The sequence below is a fragment of the Cinclus cinclus genome, chromosome 2, assembly GCF_963662255.1.
Source record: "Cinclus cinclus chromosome 2, bCinCin1.1, whole genome shotgun sequence".
Classification (NCBI taxonomy): Eukaryota; Metazoa; Chordata; class Aves; order Passeriformes; family Cinclidae; genus Cinclus; species Cinclus cinclus.
This window is the reverse complement of record NC_085047.1, coordinates 1524008-1541164: the sequence shown is the minus strand read 5'-3', so window position 1 is coordinate 1541164 and position 17157 is coordinate 1524008. Positions and strand designations below refer to the sequence as shown.

The following is a 17157-nucleotide window of genomic DNA, read 5'->3' as shown; positions in this document are numbered from 1 at the left end:
GGAAATCAAATCATGAGCCTTGAATCTTTTGCTCCCAAATTCCCATGTTACAGAAAGAGAGCATCAGTCCCTGGAACAACCTCAAGAAACATGTAGAGTCCCCATTGTGGAGATTTTCAAGATACCAATGTGAGGTAACTTCATCCAGGCTCTCTTTGCCTTGCAGGGTATTGTTGGTAGAGTGAAGTACCTTAAGTTTACCACCTTAAACCAGTGCTACAGGATCTGGTTCAATAAAGTTACTGAAATTCAAAGGTTTGGGCTTTGCTTTGATTCATGTAAAAAAAAAACCAAAACAAAGCAAAACAAAATCACCCTTGTGATGTTCCTCTCTTAATCTCACCAAATCACATAACCACGGAATGGCTGGGGCTGGAAGTGCCCTCTGGAGACGTCCCCCAGTCCATCTTCCCTGCCAAAGCACGTTCACCCAGAGCAGTTTTGAATAAGCCCAGAGAAGGAGACTGCAGAACTTCTCTGAGCAGCCTCCTCCATGTGCTCTGTCACCTCACCGTAGTTTTTCTCTTCACGTTCAAGGGGAACTTCCTGCATTCCAGTTTGTGCCCACTGCCCCTTGTCCTGTCACTGGAAAGACTCTGGCCCCATCCTCTTGACACCTGGCCTGAAAACATTGGTATGCATTGGTAAGATCCTCTCTCAGCTGTTTGCTGGAGGCCGAACAACCCAGTTCCCTCAGCCTTTCCTCAAAAGTGAGGTGTTCCTGTTCCTCATGATCTTTGTGGCCTCTGATGGATCCTCTCCCATCGTTCCTTGTGTTTCTTCACACAACTCTGGCTGAACAGAGTTGAGAAGAACAGAGGAAGAATGAGAAGACAAAGAAGAAATTCAAAAGCAGGACTTCTTTCTTACTAGGTGATTCTAGGCAATGATATGTATTTGTCCTCTTACTAAGCCAGCTCAGATCACAGAGAGGTAATTAGAAACAATCACACAACATCAATTAACATGAAAGAAAACTTCATAAACAACAAGCACATTAAAATAACATGGGAAGCCACTACCATCTACACCCTTTCTCACCAGTGGCAACACAGCTGAAAATTAGCAAAGTATATTTGGAGATGAGACAGGCTAAAACCAGGCTGGGAACACACCAAGACTATGAAAAGCAGCTGCTAGAAATCAAGCCACCGTAACACTGCCCATTACTTCTTTTCTGAATATTCTTTTTAATTCGCAAGGCAATCTAGCCTGTCTTTTCTGCCTCTGCCTGGCTTTAGGATAGGAAGACAATGATTTTCAGGTCAAACATAAACAGAAATTCAGCAGCCTAACACATGGCAATGTTTCAAGACAGAAATTCCCCATTATGTCAAGAGATTACAACTATTTTACTCCCCACTGAAAGACTGAAAAATAGGGGTCAATTTTACTTCATTTTTCAAGAACTTGAGCTCATCATCTCTGTTACCCTCAAACCCTGAAATAAAAGCCAAGTAATTCCACCTCTTATACAGTTAAGTGATTCCTCAAATTTCCAGTCTGCAGACGACACCCAGCTGAGCAGTGCATTTGACACAACGGAAGGAGAGGGCCATCCCTAGGGTAGGATTAGATGGGATATTGGGCAGGAATTGTTCCCTGGGAGGGTGGGCAGGCCCTGGCACAGGGTGCCCAGAGCAGCTGTGGCTGCCCCTGGATCCCTGGCAGTGTCCAAGGCCAGGATGGACACTGGGGCTTGGAGCAAGCTGGGGTATTGGAAGGTGTCCCTGCCCATTGCAGGGGGTTGGAAATGGATGAGTTTTAACATCCCCCTCCCACCCAAAACCATTCCACAAATCTATTTTTCAGCCTTACATTCAAAGATCTTTAAAAGCATTTCTGATCTGAGCTCATCTCAGAGCATCATGCCCTCAAGAAAAATTGCGGCTTGCTCCGTTTTTTTTGCCTCCTCCCTTTTTTTCTCCTTCAAAAATGCCAACTGAACACAGCAGAGCCCCCTCAAAAAATCTTATTCATGCTCAGGATTGTAGGTATTTAAACATGACCCTAAGTGCCAACATTTTTCCCACTAACATTGGCTTGCATCTGGCTAGAAATAACTATACTTAGTGGCTTTACCACCATAAATCTTCGAAAGTCTTCTGCATGGCTGAGCTCTGCTCATAAAATTAGACACCAGAGCATTTTGTCTGTGTCATTAAAGGGATGTTTGGTGGAGCCGGCGCAGGAGGAGAGAGGAGTGTGTGAACAACCTTCTCAGAGCCACTGGGGATTGCCCAAACTGTTCTCACAGTGGCACAAAGAAAGGAACGCTTAAAATAACTCCAAAGGCTCTTAGAAGGAACGTCTCCGAAGGGTATGAATAATTTTTAAAGTCTGAGAATGGAATCTCCATGCTTACAGTAGCATACAGGGTAAAAAAAGAAGCTAGATTTCAATAGGTTATTTTTTAGTTAATTTCTTTCCTCAAGTTTCAATTGGAAATATTCCATTTGCTTCCTAAATAAACACAACCCAAGACTTACCACCATTAATTCAATACTTTCCCTCTCTTTCCTCAAGTTTTAACTGGAAATACTGCATTTACTCCATAAATAAACACAACCCAACATGTACAAGCTTAAAGTCAAAAACAAGCCCCCAACTAAAGATATTCCTACTGTGTATTTTGGAAAAATGTTATTAAAATTTTAAAATCTACCATAAAAACCAGTCAGAAAATCACCCCATTGAGCCATTATAAAACAGTTTATACTGCAAACATTTGACCAGAGAAACTCAGGTTTCAAAAGGTTTTAGCGTTTTTTCAACTGCTAGTCTTTAAAGATATAAATGCAGAACACCTTTTCTGTGTGCTTTCATATGCAGAAAGCAATCAAGATGATTAAACAAGGTCATTGATTTTACTAAGCAAAAAAAAAAATAAAAATTAAAATCAGATGCATATTCATCTGAAAACCAAATTCACCTCATGTAAGATAAGATATTAGTTGGGTCAAAAGTTCACTCAGAGGAGGAGAGGACCAGCTGGGACTGACAAGAAAAGGACAGCAAGTTCTGTGCAGCCATGATAACAATGGCACATTGGTTCTTTTCTGAAAAAAAGAAAAAAAAAAAAAAAAAAAAAAAAAAAAAAAAAACACGCAACCTCTCTTTTTACCTCTTCCTCCCTTACAAGGAATATTTACATGGTGTAGGATTTGATAATCCCATTCCCATCGTTTTTCAGGATGCTAGCATTGAAAAGGCACAAGGTTTCTGAGGTCTCCTGATGGGATGTTGGCAAAGGCAGCAAAACCTGAAAAATAAAACCTTTTGGCACTGAACTAAACAGAACAAAAGGTTGAGGCTGGATGTTGGGTAAAGGCTCTTTTCCCCACAGGGTGGTCAGGCACTGAACAGGCTCCCCAGGGAATGGTGACAGCACCAAGCCTGACTACAAGAAGCCTTTGGACAACACTCTCAGGCACAGGGAGGGCAGTTTGGGGGGTTTGTGCAGGGCCAGGAGTTGGACTGGATGATCCTGATGGCCCATTCCAACAGTATATTCCATGACTCTGTGACAACAAACCACCATAGGAAATCAGGCCAGGCCACACTAATTGTACCTGGAATGAGAAGAATAATCTTCCTCTTCCCAACACAGCTTATCGTAACATTTGTGGGATGTCCCCAAATGCCTTCAATTCCCCTTACACACAGGGGTTTCTAAGAAGAGCTGGGATGAAAAGCCTGGAGGGAAAACCTTCACCACACAAGGGATGCAATGAGGGAAGAAAGAAAACCCAAGAAGCACCTTGAGTTTCAACAAGTGGATCAAAGGAAGAGCTTTTTGTTCCTTTAGAACTACTCTGTGACATATATTTTAACACACGTTGCAAATGTCCCCGTAAAAATCTGTACTAAAGGCAACTTTACAGGGACTTCATGGCAGCTGCTGCTGGTTTTCCAGAGCTCTGCCAAGCAACATGGTGGTGAAAAACAAGAGTTAGGTCCAGGAAAAGACATGCTTGGATAAAATTCAGAAAAAAAAAAAAAAAATCAAACCCACACGACTTTCTGCAATCTGAAGACTTCGTTCTTAAAAACGGGGCATGAGTCAAAAGTGAAAATGCAACTTTTGGCAAGTAGTTGCTGTACTCAGAACCAAAATCCTCTTGTTATGTCTTGGAAGACAAACTCACATAAAAGGCACAGCTTAAAAGAACAAGCACAAGTTCTCCTAAAAGTCCTTAAAAATCAGACTTCCAGACAGTGTGTTGGAATTGCTTTAAGAAAAAAAAAGCTAATTCAAATGGAAAAGCTCTGAGAAAAAAAGGGGGAAAAAAAAATTTTCATTCTGATGTGAGAAATGCTTTGCTGGGCATTTTTTACACTGTTAGTTCTTCTACAAAAAAAAAAAGCAAACAAAAAAAATCATCTTTTGATTGTTTGACTTTCTTTGGTTGAAAGGTACTGAGAAATCCTAAAGCAGATCAATTAATTTTTGTCAGGGATAAAAAAAAAAAAAAAAAGGAGGAATGTGGTCCATTTCTCAATTCCACTGTGCCAAGACAGGCATGAATCATTACACTGTGGCCATGTTTATACTAAAGCTCTTCTTTTTTTGCTCAGAACTTGGATTTCCACACCCAGTAGGCAACAGCTTTTTTTTAAAGTACATTCCAAGCTTCCCTCAAACAGTTCCAGTCAAAACATCACCAGATTTTAATTCCATCAAGAATGTGAGCATCTCATTAAAGCCCTGCCTAATTATAGGTAATGTGCCCAGACCACAGATTCTGTGGTATCTTTATATGGAATATTATTCAGAAGTAACTGCACCAACTTTTCTCAAAAATATCTGAAATTTCTGCTTATTTAGTGACATAGCAAAGAAAGGTGTGCCCTCAACTAATTAGCAGAGCCTGCGAAAAAAACTGAAAGTACAAAATAAAGTCACAATAATCATTACTGGTGAGAAAGATCAACCCAGGAGGAAAGAAATGTCATCAGCCCGTAAGAAAATTGCAAGTTTTAAATAAATAAATATTCCAGTCACATAAAGGAAAGCCTCAAGTGTGAGTCAAACCCAGAAAAAAAATAACACTTGGCACATGGTTTTTGGGAATTTTTCTGATTCTTCTGCTGCTTTCCACTTTGGTAGGTTGCAGGTTTCAGAACCTGTAAGCACAGCAAATCACTCTGCTCCTACTGAAATAAAGCCCCAAACATCAGAAGCAAAAATTGCATCTGCTGAATGCAGGGAATGACCTTGAAGGAAAAAGCAAGGACACATTTCTCAGCAGGATAAAGGGGAAAAAAAAGAGATGGACCTGCTTGTGGATAGATGAATTTTTTTTAAAAAAGGGGCTTTACCAGGTGCCAGCAGCCAGGGCATGCATGCTCTGAAGCCCAGGTCCAGGAATATCCAAATAAATTGCATTCCCTGCAGCTGGAGACCAGAAAGAAAGGGAAGAAAGGCAAACTCTTCACCACCACTGTGCCTGGGGGCAGGTAAAGCAGAGATTTCTCAAAATTATTATGAATCTTTTATGGAATTCTAATACATATGGCCACACATGTAAATACATATTATCTCACAGCTTTATATTCTCCATCTGCTCCTCCTTCCTCAGCTCCACAAGAATATTTTAAGGGATGCTGTAGACTTGCTGTATTTAAAACTGGAACTGCTGCTGGTGCCTACTCCAGATTCAGCCCCAGCTGCCATAAACCTTATCAGGAACCTGCCAACACAGCCAGCCAGATTCCAGGAGCACAAATTCCACCAGGGAGTACAAAGTATATCCAACAGCAAAAGCTTGCACGGAGCATAACTGAGCACAGAAAATGACATGTTAAAACGAGCAGGAACTGGCTGGCTACAGATGTAAATTCATTCATACTTTTACTTTCTTTTTTTAAAATATCTGTGCTGCTCGCTCTGGCTTGTTATGACAGGCTGAGGCACCCAAGGAGTTCTCTGTCCCCATCCTGGGCACAGAAACATAAATCCTGCCCTGGAATTACTGCTTCCCTCATAACCTGCAGGAGGGACAGCCCAGCAACAGCATCCAAGACAGGGAAGGGCTCAGACTGGTAAGGAAGAGCCACAAGATCTCCCCACTTGGCTTAACACATTTTCAGGGGCTTTGCTGAACATTAAATAGGAAAGAATCTCAGGAGCAGAGAACTAATTAAAATTCACAAGGTCAAAACTGGATAAAGAAATGGAGGAGATGAAGCACCTGGGAGGAAAAAAACAAAAAAAAGAAGATGACAAATTAGAAGGGAGAAGAATTGTCAGAAGGCAGAGCTTTGGAGTAAAGGGTAGAAGATAGAAAATCACTGAATATTCTGAGCTTGAAGGGACCCACAAAAACACCCCACAAAGGTAAGGCAGCAGCAGGAGAAAAGTCTCTGAATGACACAGAGAAATGCAGCTTTATCAAAAACAAAATGTCAAGAGGCAGAAACCACAAGGACAGAAAAAGGAAGGAAACAGAAGGAAGTATTTGTACATAGATTCACATCCCTATCAGGAGCACAAGTAGATTGTGAGCCTGTCTTTTTTGGTAATTCCTTTTAAACTATGAATGTGAAAAAAACCCCCTGAAAAAACTAAATTCAGGAGCCAACAAATGAAAGGACTGCATTGTTACTCCCTCTCAGCCAGAAATCAGGCAATCTTTACATCTCATTTCAAATGACTTAAAAGGATGAAGCAACGTAGATCAACACATCCAGACAGCCAAAACGAGTTAAGACTTCAATAAGGTGAATTTTCCAGAGCTGTAACTCACAAAGCAGCAGCTGTGCCTTCTGCAGGGGCATCAGGCTGGGTTTACACAGTGACTTTAAACCCGTGTGAACCTGGGCTGCTGTTGAGCAGCTGTGCTTTCCCTCTCCTTCCTCAGGTACTCACCATTCCCCCTCCCTCTCATGCCACGCTGGACCAGGGACTGAATTGATCAAAAAACCTGGGAGAAAAGCCAGGGAAGGTTTGATTTCAGGGGGGTGAGTTTCCTGATCTACAGAGCTCGCCCACCCTGTGCTACAGCAGAATTAGCTGGGGCCAGTGGACCTGGCCCTACATATTTAATCCAGACTAAAGTTAAAACAAGGCACATAAGCACAACTTCATTCTCTCTACCTAAACACAAATGTGAAGAAGTTTTAAAAAAGACATTTTAGGATACCTCAGCAAAACCTAAGAAGGCGTAACAAGAACTTTGGAAATGCAGACCCCAAAAAAAGCAAGACCCAATGTTTAATGTAAAGCAATTATCACTTAATGAGTTTATAAAGTCTGTAGCACATAAATACCTCACAGAAATGCCAAGCTGAATTAAAAACTGAATCATACAGAGTTCTTCACAATTCTGCAGGCACTGGTACAGACACAAAAGGAAAGCATCCCTGTGTCACAGCAAACCAAGAGCATTTGCAGACCCTGGCTGTGACTTACTTACTACCACCAGTCAAATAAGGCAATCTTAAAAGCAAAATAAAATGCACGAATATTGCTAACACTTCTGATAAATTCAGCCATTCATAGCACAGAAAAAAAAAAATAATTAACTCACTGCCTAAAAGCAGCCAGTGTGGATGGAGTGAAGGACTCCTTGCCATAAACGTTGAAGGGTTTCTGGATCACAGCAACAAAACCTACATTTACCTGTCAAGGAAAAAACGTTTTTCTCCATCCCAGTGGCAGAATGACAACCTTTTTATGGTAATGCCAGCACAGATCTCCCTCAGAAAGGCTAAGATAGCTTTAGTGAGCTACAGAAGATAAACACATCATGCCTAAAAGTAAGCCAAAGACCCTAAAAACATCCTGGAATCACTTGTTCCCCAAATTCCCCAGTCACTGAGCATCAAGAAATGTGACACAAAGAGCCAAACAGAGATTGTAAACACAGAAATGTATTTTTAAATCTATTTGCTAACACACATTTTTTATTAGAGTCTTGTCAAGTTACGAAAAGTGACTTCAGCTTTAGCGCTACTGAGCTTCCACAGAGGAACACAACACAGTTTGTTAAGACTGAAATGGATATTTGGTATACTTTAAAATAAATGCTAGAATTTTACATAGTGTCAAAAGCCACCAAAAAAAAAGGGTCGTTACACGTATATTCCTCAACCCTGACCAAGAATCCCCAGTTTTGCATAAAGATATCAAAGCTGCTGGAACTGCAAGCATGCTTTATGGGCTGGTAGACTGCCAAAAATCATCTGCTAATACACCAGACAATAGATGTATTCTGCTGGAGAACTTTCTGATCTTTTCCTCCTATCACTTCTCTTTAGTCGCACATAAAACCCAACCAAAGAGATACAAAAAATGTGATTTGAACGCTTGCATTTATGCGCCAACAAATGAAGCAATTATTCACAATGAAGTGAAAACTTTTTCAAACATGCATTTTTAATCACACTGGCTTGCAAGCCCTGATTCAGTGTTTCCTGTTGCCATTGCAGCACTTCAGTTTCTGGAATTCCAAGTACAAAGTTGTGCTCCTGCAGTTTCCCAAAAGCTTCAAAAATGCTACCAAAGGACCCATACTCTTCTGAGTCTTGATAAACAAATGGCACTCTGCTCAAATTCCACGCTTTTGGATAACAGCAGGGTGCTTTCCATAAAAACAAACCTTCCTTCAAGAGACAAGAAGATCCTGTGTGTGTGGTTCCAGCTATTTGGAATGCTCCGGAACCACAGCGGCCACATATCCTGAACCCAGCCACAAATTACAGGGGATATTAGGGCGAGGTTAACACCCAGCTCCTCACAGGAGCATCACACCCTGACCAACACCATTGAGCCCCCAAAGCTTTCCCCCTTCCCAATTCAAAGGCCTCTGCCTCACACACCAAGATCAGGGCTTGTTCAGCAAAAGCTTTTAACCCCAAATTCCCTGGTTCTGATTCTCTTATGTGATATTTGACCAAATCACTGACACGGCGGAGCTGTCATAGCCCATCTCATCATCCCACACCGAAAGAAAGTTTAATCTGTAAATCCACGCAACCATTCTGCAGCCAGAGTGCTGAAAACACTCAGTGACCATGGGAGTGAATCAAACATATTAACCCAGCTTCCTAATCCCCAACATTAAAATTCAGAAATTTAATTAACTGCAGAAATTAAATTACTCTAAAGGAAAATATTTTAAGCCGGCGTTTTCAGGTTTTCCCGGGTTTGTATCCACAGGCTTATGACATCTTTCAGCAGAACGCAGACTGAAGTGATCATAAGCTCCTGAAAAACAGCAAGTGCTAACAAAAGCTGGGCTAGAGCACCAGTACCCAGCTAAGATGCTGTAAAAACAAGTTCCTATCTAAGGGGGGAAAATTCCTTGGATTAGTCTGTTGCTTACTATTCAGCATGTGTGAGTTACACACTCCCTAAAATAATCTTAATCTGAGGAAATGAACACTGTGATCTTTTCCATATGAAAAAAAAAAGTGTTTCAACACCCCCAAAAAACAAGGGGGAGAAAAGAAGGCTCCAGCCTTGACATTCTGATTTATGAAGGACGCTGATAGTGAGACAAACAGAACTTCATCTGTCAAAGCCAAACACTTGCATTTAACATACAAACATCAAGCAGGAAATCTCATTTAAATAATTAACATGAGGACTATCCACTGCCAAAAAGAGCAGGGCAGCAATGGGCTTCTGCTGAATATTTTACAAGAAATGAAATTATTAATCCTTCATATAATGCCAGGTACACACTCCCACCATATTTTGTTAAAAGCAAACCTTTCATTTCAGGAGAAGCAAACCACATTAGGTAAAAGGAATAATGAAACCCCCACAACTGATGTTGTGTGGATTTTCTCTGTTGTTTTTAACCCATGCAGAATTTTAAATTATACATGCAAATATCTTCTTGTAACTTTCTGTTAAAAAATGCAATCTGCCTGAAAGTGCTTTTCAGAGCTATCTCTAGTGAGACATAAATCATCAGTGGCTTTAAAATATTTTAGAAATTTTAGCAGCCTTTTACAATTGGTAAATCAAAGTCTCAGCATGTTATGTAAATAAATATTGCTGAAAAGACCAATGCTTTTTGGATGTTGTTTGTGAGTTTCTTTTAACATTTCCCCCATTGAAGAGAAGAAAAAAAATGGTTTGCATTGTGTTAGCTTCAGTTATAATTTCCAGCTGTGTCAAAACTTTAACAGCCTAAAAGCAGGAAATCCAAAGAGGAAATTCCATCGTCAGTTCCTGAATTTTGTAACTCAAATGTTCTTCCAAAAACTGGACATTAAAGGAATTTTGGTAACATTTTCTGTAGCCTTACCTGATATCTTCCAGTAGGTCACATTCTGCCTGATGCTTGGCCTGAAGTTTTGTCATCTGCTCAACCTGAATGTTTTTCAGCTCTTGTGTAACTTTCACCTACAAAAAACCCAAGCAAACCCAAGGACCACTTACATTTTCTGTTGTTCATGTCACATTTCAACAAGCAAGCAAAGAAACAAACCAACCCAAGGACCACTTACATTTTCTGCAGTTTAAGTCACATTTCAACATGAAAACTAACTAGAAAAGGCTTCAGAAGATTGGCTTTACACTTCTAGTGCTTGTGTAGTTTTCCTTTGAGCCTTGTGATCCTGCGCAGCTAAAATTCCAATACTTGGGAAGCCTACTCAGTAACTGGCACAGGGCACCAGTGGCACAGGGTATTGGGAATTATTTGGCTTTGGAAGGGAATCTTGGAATTGTTCTGCTCTTGTTTTTTATAAAACAAGAGGCCTTGGCATTTAAGCCCTCTAGTGATGACAGGGAATCCACAGATCGGCCTAAATAATGATCACCAATATCCCTGAACACATTATGCATTCATGAGGACTGAAATGCCAAACTGTTACTGCAGAGGGATGAGAAATTCAGAGGAAGAGGGCACCCATCACCCTCTTCTTCATTAACCAGGCAAAAAAAAAAAAAAATCCTGGATCTCATCAGCTTCTCTATTTTAACTCTGAAAACCATGCCCCGGCAACAAGCACCTTTTAATCACAACATCACATAAAGACAAGTTTTTCACGTGACACCAAAACAAAACAAAACAAAAAAACAAAAAAAAAAACAAAAAAAAAAACCAAAAAAACAACAACAAAATAAAACCTCCCCAAAACAAAAAAAAAAAACCCACATGTATGCCCCTGACTCTAAGCAGAAAAAGCATTTTTTTATAACTTTCAGCATTTTTGGTTTTTTCTGTATATTTAAAAAGCCCAACTCAAAATAAATAAACCCACACGACACAAGCCAGGTGATGAAAATAAGCTCAAATGAAATAGTACAGGCAAAGAACGACACACGTGCAAAATAAATAAACCACCAAACGCAGACTAAAATCGAAATAATTGAAATTAAATTGGTTTTGCTTGACAAAAGCAGAGTCCGCCCCTAAAATAAGAGGCTGGGAGGCAGGAAGGAGCCAAGGAGAACCCTTCACTGCAGCTGCCTGCCAGGGCTGCTCTGGGCATGACAAGGGAATCCTGTTTCTGCTCCCTCCTCTCCCGGTCGCTATTGCAGGGGTTTATTACCCAGGAGAACCGGGCAATCTCCTCTCCCCACGGAGAAAAATCGAAAATCTCCACGGGGCTGCAAACCAGCACGGCTCGGACCACCCCAAAGCGGGCAGCATCACAGGCACGGACCAGGCACAGATCCCGGCCCCACGGAACTCCTCCTTTCCCTGGAGCCTCACAGGAGCAGCCTCTCCATCCTCTCCACCTCTCCCTTCTCCCCACATCCCAGCCATGCCGCACAACCCCCAAAATCACCACGGACCAGCTCAAGACCCCGCTGCAGCTCGGGTTTCCCCGATACCAACCTGCCCAGCCAGACAAGCCACACCGGGCACAGCCTTGATCCCAAATTTCCATTCCTGCTTGTCTGCGCTCCCACACCAGACTCCCCTGTGGGCAGCACCCCACATCCCCACGGGCAGCAGGGTCACCGAGGAGCCTGCCCGCTGCAGCCGCAGCTTGTTCCCATCGCACGTGGGAACGCGGCTGAAGACGCTCCACAATTGCGGCCGTCCCTGCTCCCGTGCGCTCCTGGCACACGCCGGGACAGTCTGCGTCCCTGGATCAACTCCAGACGTGACCTTCTTCCCCCAGGACAACCAACCCCTCGTCGCTGGCACCAGCACACCACACGAGTCCCCAAATATGCCTGTGGGAGCACACCCCACCAGCAGCACAACCTCAACGCCTCCGTGCAGGCACTGACCCCCTCCCAGCCCTCCGTCTCCCTCCCTGGAGAGCCTCTGCTGCAGACGGGGGTCCCCGACCCAGCGCTGCCCCCCCGCACCTCCATCCTCACCCGTGCGTCCCCATCTCCGCCCTGTCCGACCTCCAGAGCTCACTCCCACCCCATCCCACCCCGGCCCTGCCTTCCCAGTCCTCAACAGCCCCCCGACATCTCCCCGTCACCCACCTCGCAGGGCCACCCTCGCCCAAGCCCCCCCCAGCCCCCAGCTGACCGCTGCAACCCCCCCCCCCCCCCCGCTCCCTTCCCGACACTCGCGCTCCCTCTCCAAACCTTCCTGCAGCCTCCCCCGCCGCACAGCCCACCCCTCCCCGCGCCCTCGGACCCCCGCATCCCCCCCGTACCCCAAACCCTCCCCACCCCACGCCGCAGCCCCCCAGAACCACCCCCGGCCCCTCCGCGCACAGCCCCCCTGCGCCGGGCGGGGGTCTCACCTTCCTCGGCGGCGGCTGCATGGTGGTGCTGCGCTGGGTATCCACATCAATTCCCTCCCCCCCGGCAGCAGGATGCGGCCCCCGCTGGAGGAGGAGGAGGAGCAGCAGCAGCAGGAGGAGGAGCGGGCAGAGACCGTCTCCCTCCCGGTTCGGGGCGAGTCCCGGTCGGCGGGCGGAGCGGGGAAGGGAGGGGGGGTGGGGGGGGGGGGGGAAAAGAAGGGAGGGAGGGAGGAGCGGGGAGGGATGGCGGGGGGGGGGCTGCCCCTTCCTTGCGGGCGGCGGAGCAGCGTCCTGGCGCTAGGCAGCGGCGAGGGAAAGGAGACGATGGAGGGAGAGCGGGGAGAGACTTGGAAAAAAGACGTGGCGGGGGTGGTAAAAAATAAAAGGAGGAAGGAAAAAGAAAATATTTTGAAAACACAAAACCAACGCCGTAAGAGGAGCGCGGCGGCCGCGCGCGCCCCCTCGCGGCCGCCTCGGGGCCCTGCGCCGCCCCCGGCGGCCGCCATGGGCGGAGGGGGGACGGGAACGCCCCCGGCGCGCGCGGGGGGTGCGGGGGCGCGCGGCGGCCGCGGGGGGGCGCCACGGGGACGGCGCGAGGGGGGGGACACAATGGGGGGGGAACAATGGGGTGTGCACAATGGGGTGTGCACTGTGGGGTGTGTATGGGGTGTGCACAATGGGGTGTGCACAATGGGGTGTGCATGGGGTGTGCATGGGGTGTGCATGGGGTGTGCACAATGGGGTGTGTATGGGGTGTGCACAATGGGGTGTGTATGGGGTGTGCATGGGGTGTGCACAATGGAGTGCGGATGGGTGTGCATGGGGTGTGCACAATGGGGTGTGTATGGGGTGTGCATGGGGTGTGCACACTGGGGTGTGCACAATGGGGTGTGTATGGGGTGTGCACAATGGAGTGTGCACAATGGGGTGTGCATGGGGTGTGCACAATGGGGTGCGTATGGGTGTGTATGGGGTGTGCACAATGGGGTGTGCACAATGGGGTGTGCACAATGGGGGGTGCATGGGGTGTGCACAATGGGGTGTGCACAAAGGGGTGTGCACAAAGGGGTGTGCATTGTGGGGTGTGTATGGGGTGTGCACAATGGGGTGTGCACAAAGGGGTGTGCACAATGGGGTCTGTATGGGGTGTGCATGGCTGTGTCCCAGAGGAGTGCAGTGCCCTCCAAGGCACGAGTCCAGTGCAGGATCCGCACACTGGGATTGGGGTGGCACCCAGCACTTCCCTCCAGCACTTTCCGGGCTGCCCAAACAAAGCCGGGCAGCGAGAGCTGGACTTAAGCTGAAGTACATTAGGGACTATCACCCCCTGACAGCAGCTGGAGAATCCTTTGATGCTGGCACCCAGATCCTGGTGCGTCCCAAGAGCAGCACATTGGGACCAGAGCACACAAACCTTTGCACGGGGTTGGTTTTAACAAAAGGAAAATAAGGCTGAACTCTTCAGCATTGCAGACACAGAGAGCCCAGGAGGCAGAAGTGATGCTCCCAGCCCTGTCATGTTTCATTGGGTGTGAATTAAAAACCCCCGATCCGAAGTAATTTGGAGATTTTAACCCCTCTCCCCAGCACTGAAATTCCTGACCTTTGCTTATCAGTTCTGCTGCAACGAAATCTTTGAAATATTAACGTGCATTTGGCTGTTTCCCTTAAGCAAATTACGGGGGCAGTTTGCAGATCGTCAGGCAATTCCCATAATTGCATTTTCCCGAGTGCTCCAGCGCTGCTGCCTGCCGCTGCTCCATCGCCGGCTCCTTCATTATTGATGAGCTCCTTTGCTCCAGCTCCCAGAAAATGACCCCTTGCCTTTAAAGACGCTTTAAGCACCTCGAAAACTAAAATGCAACTTGAATTCTGCTTTCCCCTCCAGCTATTAGTTTATTTAGTGCTGCTAATGAGTCTTAACTCTTTCTCCCCGGGAAACTTGAAATTATTAGTGAGACCTGGTGCATCAGCAGATGCTGTGAAAATATGTTGCATCTCTCTATTAGGGCTGCAAGGGGATGGGATCTGCATGTGCAGCCCTTCATGGAATCATGGAATGGTTTGGGCTGAAAGGGACCTTAAAGCTTGTTCCTGCCCTTGGCAGGAACACCTTCCACTGGCCCGGGTTGCTCAAAAAATCATGCCCAGACTTCTGCATGCAGGACTGAGAAGCACTTTAGGTACCAGGCCTACGGGCAGATGTATCATCCTCCCTTATGATGCAGTTGTTTTCTACTATTTGCTTGTATTCTTCCATGAATAATTATGTTTTATCTATTTGAACACAGATTCCCTGAAGCCTGACTCATGTAGTGCTGCAGGTTCGATGTGAATCCTGGAGGATTTTGCATCTGGGATGATAAATCCTGATGGAGCTGCTTCTTGTAGCTGCCCATGGCTCTTCCACATCTGACAATAGGGGAGAAAAAGGATGTGAAATAAAGATTATCAAACAGTTGATAATGTGTCTAAGTGTGGTATATTTTATCAAAGTACTTGTTTTCGCAGCATAATGTTATGATGAGCCTTTATCCCTTGATTTCTCCTTTTTGATTGCAAGACTTGAAGGCAGTTGAGTCTCATGGAATTCCAGAATGGTTTGGGTTGGAAGGGACTCTTAAGGATCATCCAGTTCTGTCCCCTGCCATGGGCAGGGACACCTCCCACTAAAACATTTACTATTTTATGTTTTATTGACCTTTATTTTACTTTGTTTAATTTAATTTTGTTTAATTTAATTTATTTTTATTTCATTCTATTTGATTTACTTTCATTTTGCTTTCTTTCATTTGATATGAGGGAAGGTACAGAATACAGTCCCAGAGCAATGCACACCTTTCAGGGACCCCCAACAGAGATGAGACATCAAGTCTGGAAACCCCAAGAGCCAAATTCCAGCTGATGGTGACAGCCCACAGCTGAAAATAGCAGCTTGTCCAGAAGAAAAATTAAAAAAAAAAAAAATAGCCATAAAAGCAAAATTTGGAGAGGAACTTAAGGGAATGGAGCTCCCTTGATTCCCATAGTGAGGCAAAGGCAACGCATTGGATCCCGGCTCCCAAGCGGCTGCTCCGTTGTCCCCTTGGGCCTGTTCATTCTTCACATCTGAATTTAATCCCTGCAGGGGTTGAAACCTTTTTAAGTGCAAAAACTCGATGTGTTGGAGGGTTCTTGGCTGCCAGGCTGCGCTCCCGAGCGGAATGCGGCGAGCTGGAACCTGCGCCGGGCCCGTGGTTAACGCACGAGGCAGCTCTGGCTGCCGGAGCAGCTTCTCCCTCCTCCAGCAGCAGATCCCAGGCACTGCTGGGAATGAGGATTTTTGTCCTGGCAAAAGAGTTTGCTCGCCACTAGAGACTGTGGAGGGAGGGGGCTGCCAGCTCCTGAGGAGCTTTCTCCAGGGAAGTCAGCTTTTTATGTGGAATGTATGATGTTTAACTGTGGTAAATACGAATATTTAGGGTCATCATAGAATCCTAGAATGGTTTCATTGGAAGGAACTTCAAAAAATATCTTGTTCTACCCCTGCCATGGGCAGGACACGTTCCACTCCCATCCAACCTGGCCTGAGACACTTCCAGGGATCCAGGGGTAGCCACAGCTTCTCTGGGCACCCTGTCCCAGGGCCTCCCCACCTTCATAGCCAGGTATTCCTTCCCAATATCCCATCTATTTCCTCTGCCAGTGGAAAGCCATTTCCCCTTATCTTGTTCCTCCATCCATTGTCCAAAGTCCTTCTCCAGCTCTCTTTACATGAAAATAAAATATAAGAATATTTATTTTATATTATGTGTGGACATATATGAACATATAAGAATTTATTTTAATAAATAAATCTCAGTATATTTCATATTGGAATGAAAGCCTCCAGGCTTTCCCCACGTGGGGGTGCCATGTGGATGTGGATCACACTGGTCCTACAGCCACGGGAAGGAGGCAGGTGACAGCTCAGCAGCTGACATTGCTGGCTGCTTTCAGCCAGGACACGATGATATAAATAAATATTAAAATAGAAGGAAAAAGACGAAAGAAAATGCATTGGTTAGGAAGGACAAGATTCGTAAAGCATGCAGGAAGCACGGAATTCTACAGATGGGGGAAAATAAGTTTCACAGGGCACGATGCGTTTCCCCCCATGCGCAGAATTCCTTGCTTCTTGCATGCTTTGGCTTTCCCCAATCCCTTTTTGGGGCTTGTTGCAACCTGGTGCAGACTGAGGAAACCTTGAAGGAGCTGCTGGGGAGTCCAGGGGATGGGATCAGCCTCCTCCGGGTCATGGAAGGACTCCTTGGGCAGCCTGAATGGCCACAGGGGGCTGGAAGGGAGCCCCAGCAGCCCTGCCACGTCCTGCTTGGGCCTGTTCCACCACATTTCGGGGAAGGCAGGTACACCCAAACAGCTTTGTTCCCCTTGCTCCGCTGTCCTGGCCTCTCCCCATTCCTCACTTCTAATGTTTACTATACCTGCAGGGGTGAGACC

The 17157-nt window shown here is 45.5% G+C and overlaps 1 protein-coding gene across 1 annotated transcript in view; it reads right to left on the bottom strand.

Moving 5' to 3' along the window:
- Positions 1–12705, bottom strand: part of FCHSD2 (FCH and double SH3 domains 2) — a 118826-nt gene extending 106121 nt beyond the window's left edge. Inside the window, exons 1-2 of the mRNA XM_062511177.1 lie at positions 12679–12705; positions 10263–10360 (exon numbers count right to left, since the gene is read on the bottom strand). Coding sequence (XP_062367161.1) covers positions 10263–10360; positions 12679–12699 — 119 coding nt within the window. The 5' untranslated portion in view covers positions 12700–12705. The remainder of the gene's footprint in view (positions 1–10262; positions 10361–12678) is intronic.
- Between the last annotated feature and the right edge of the window lie 4452 nt (positions 12706–17157).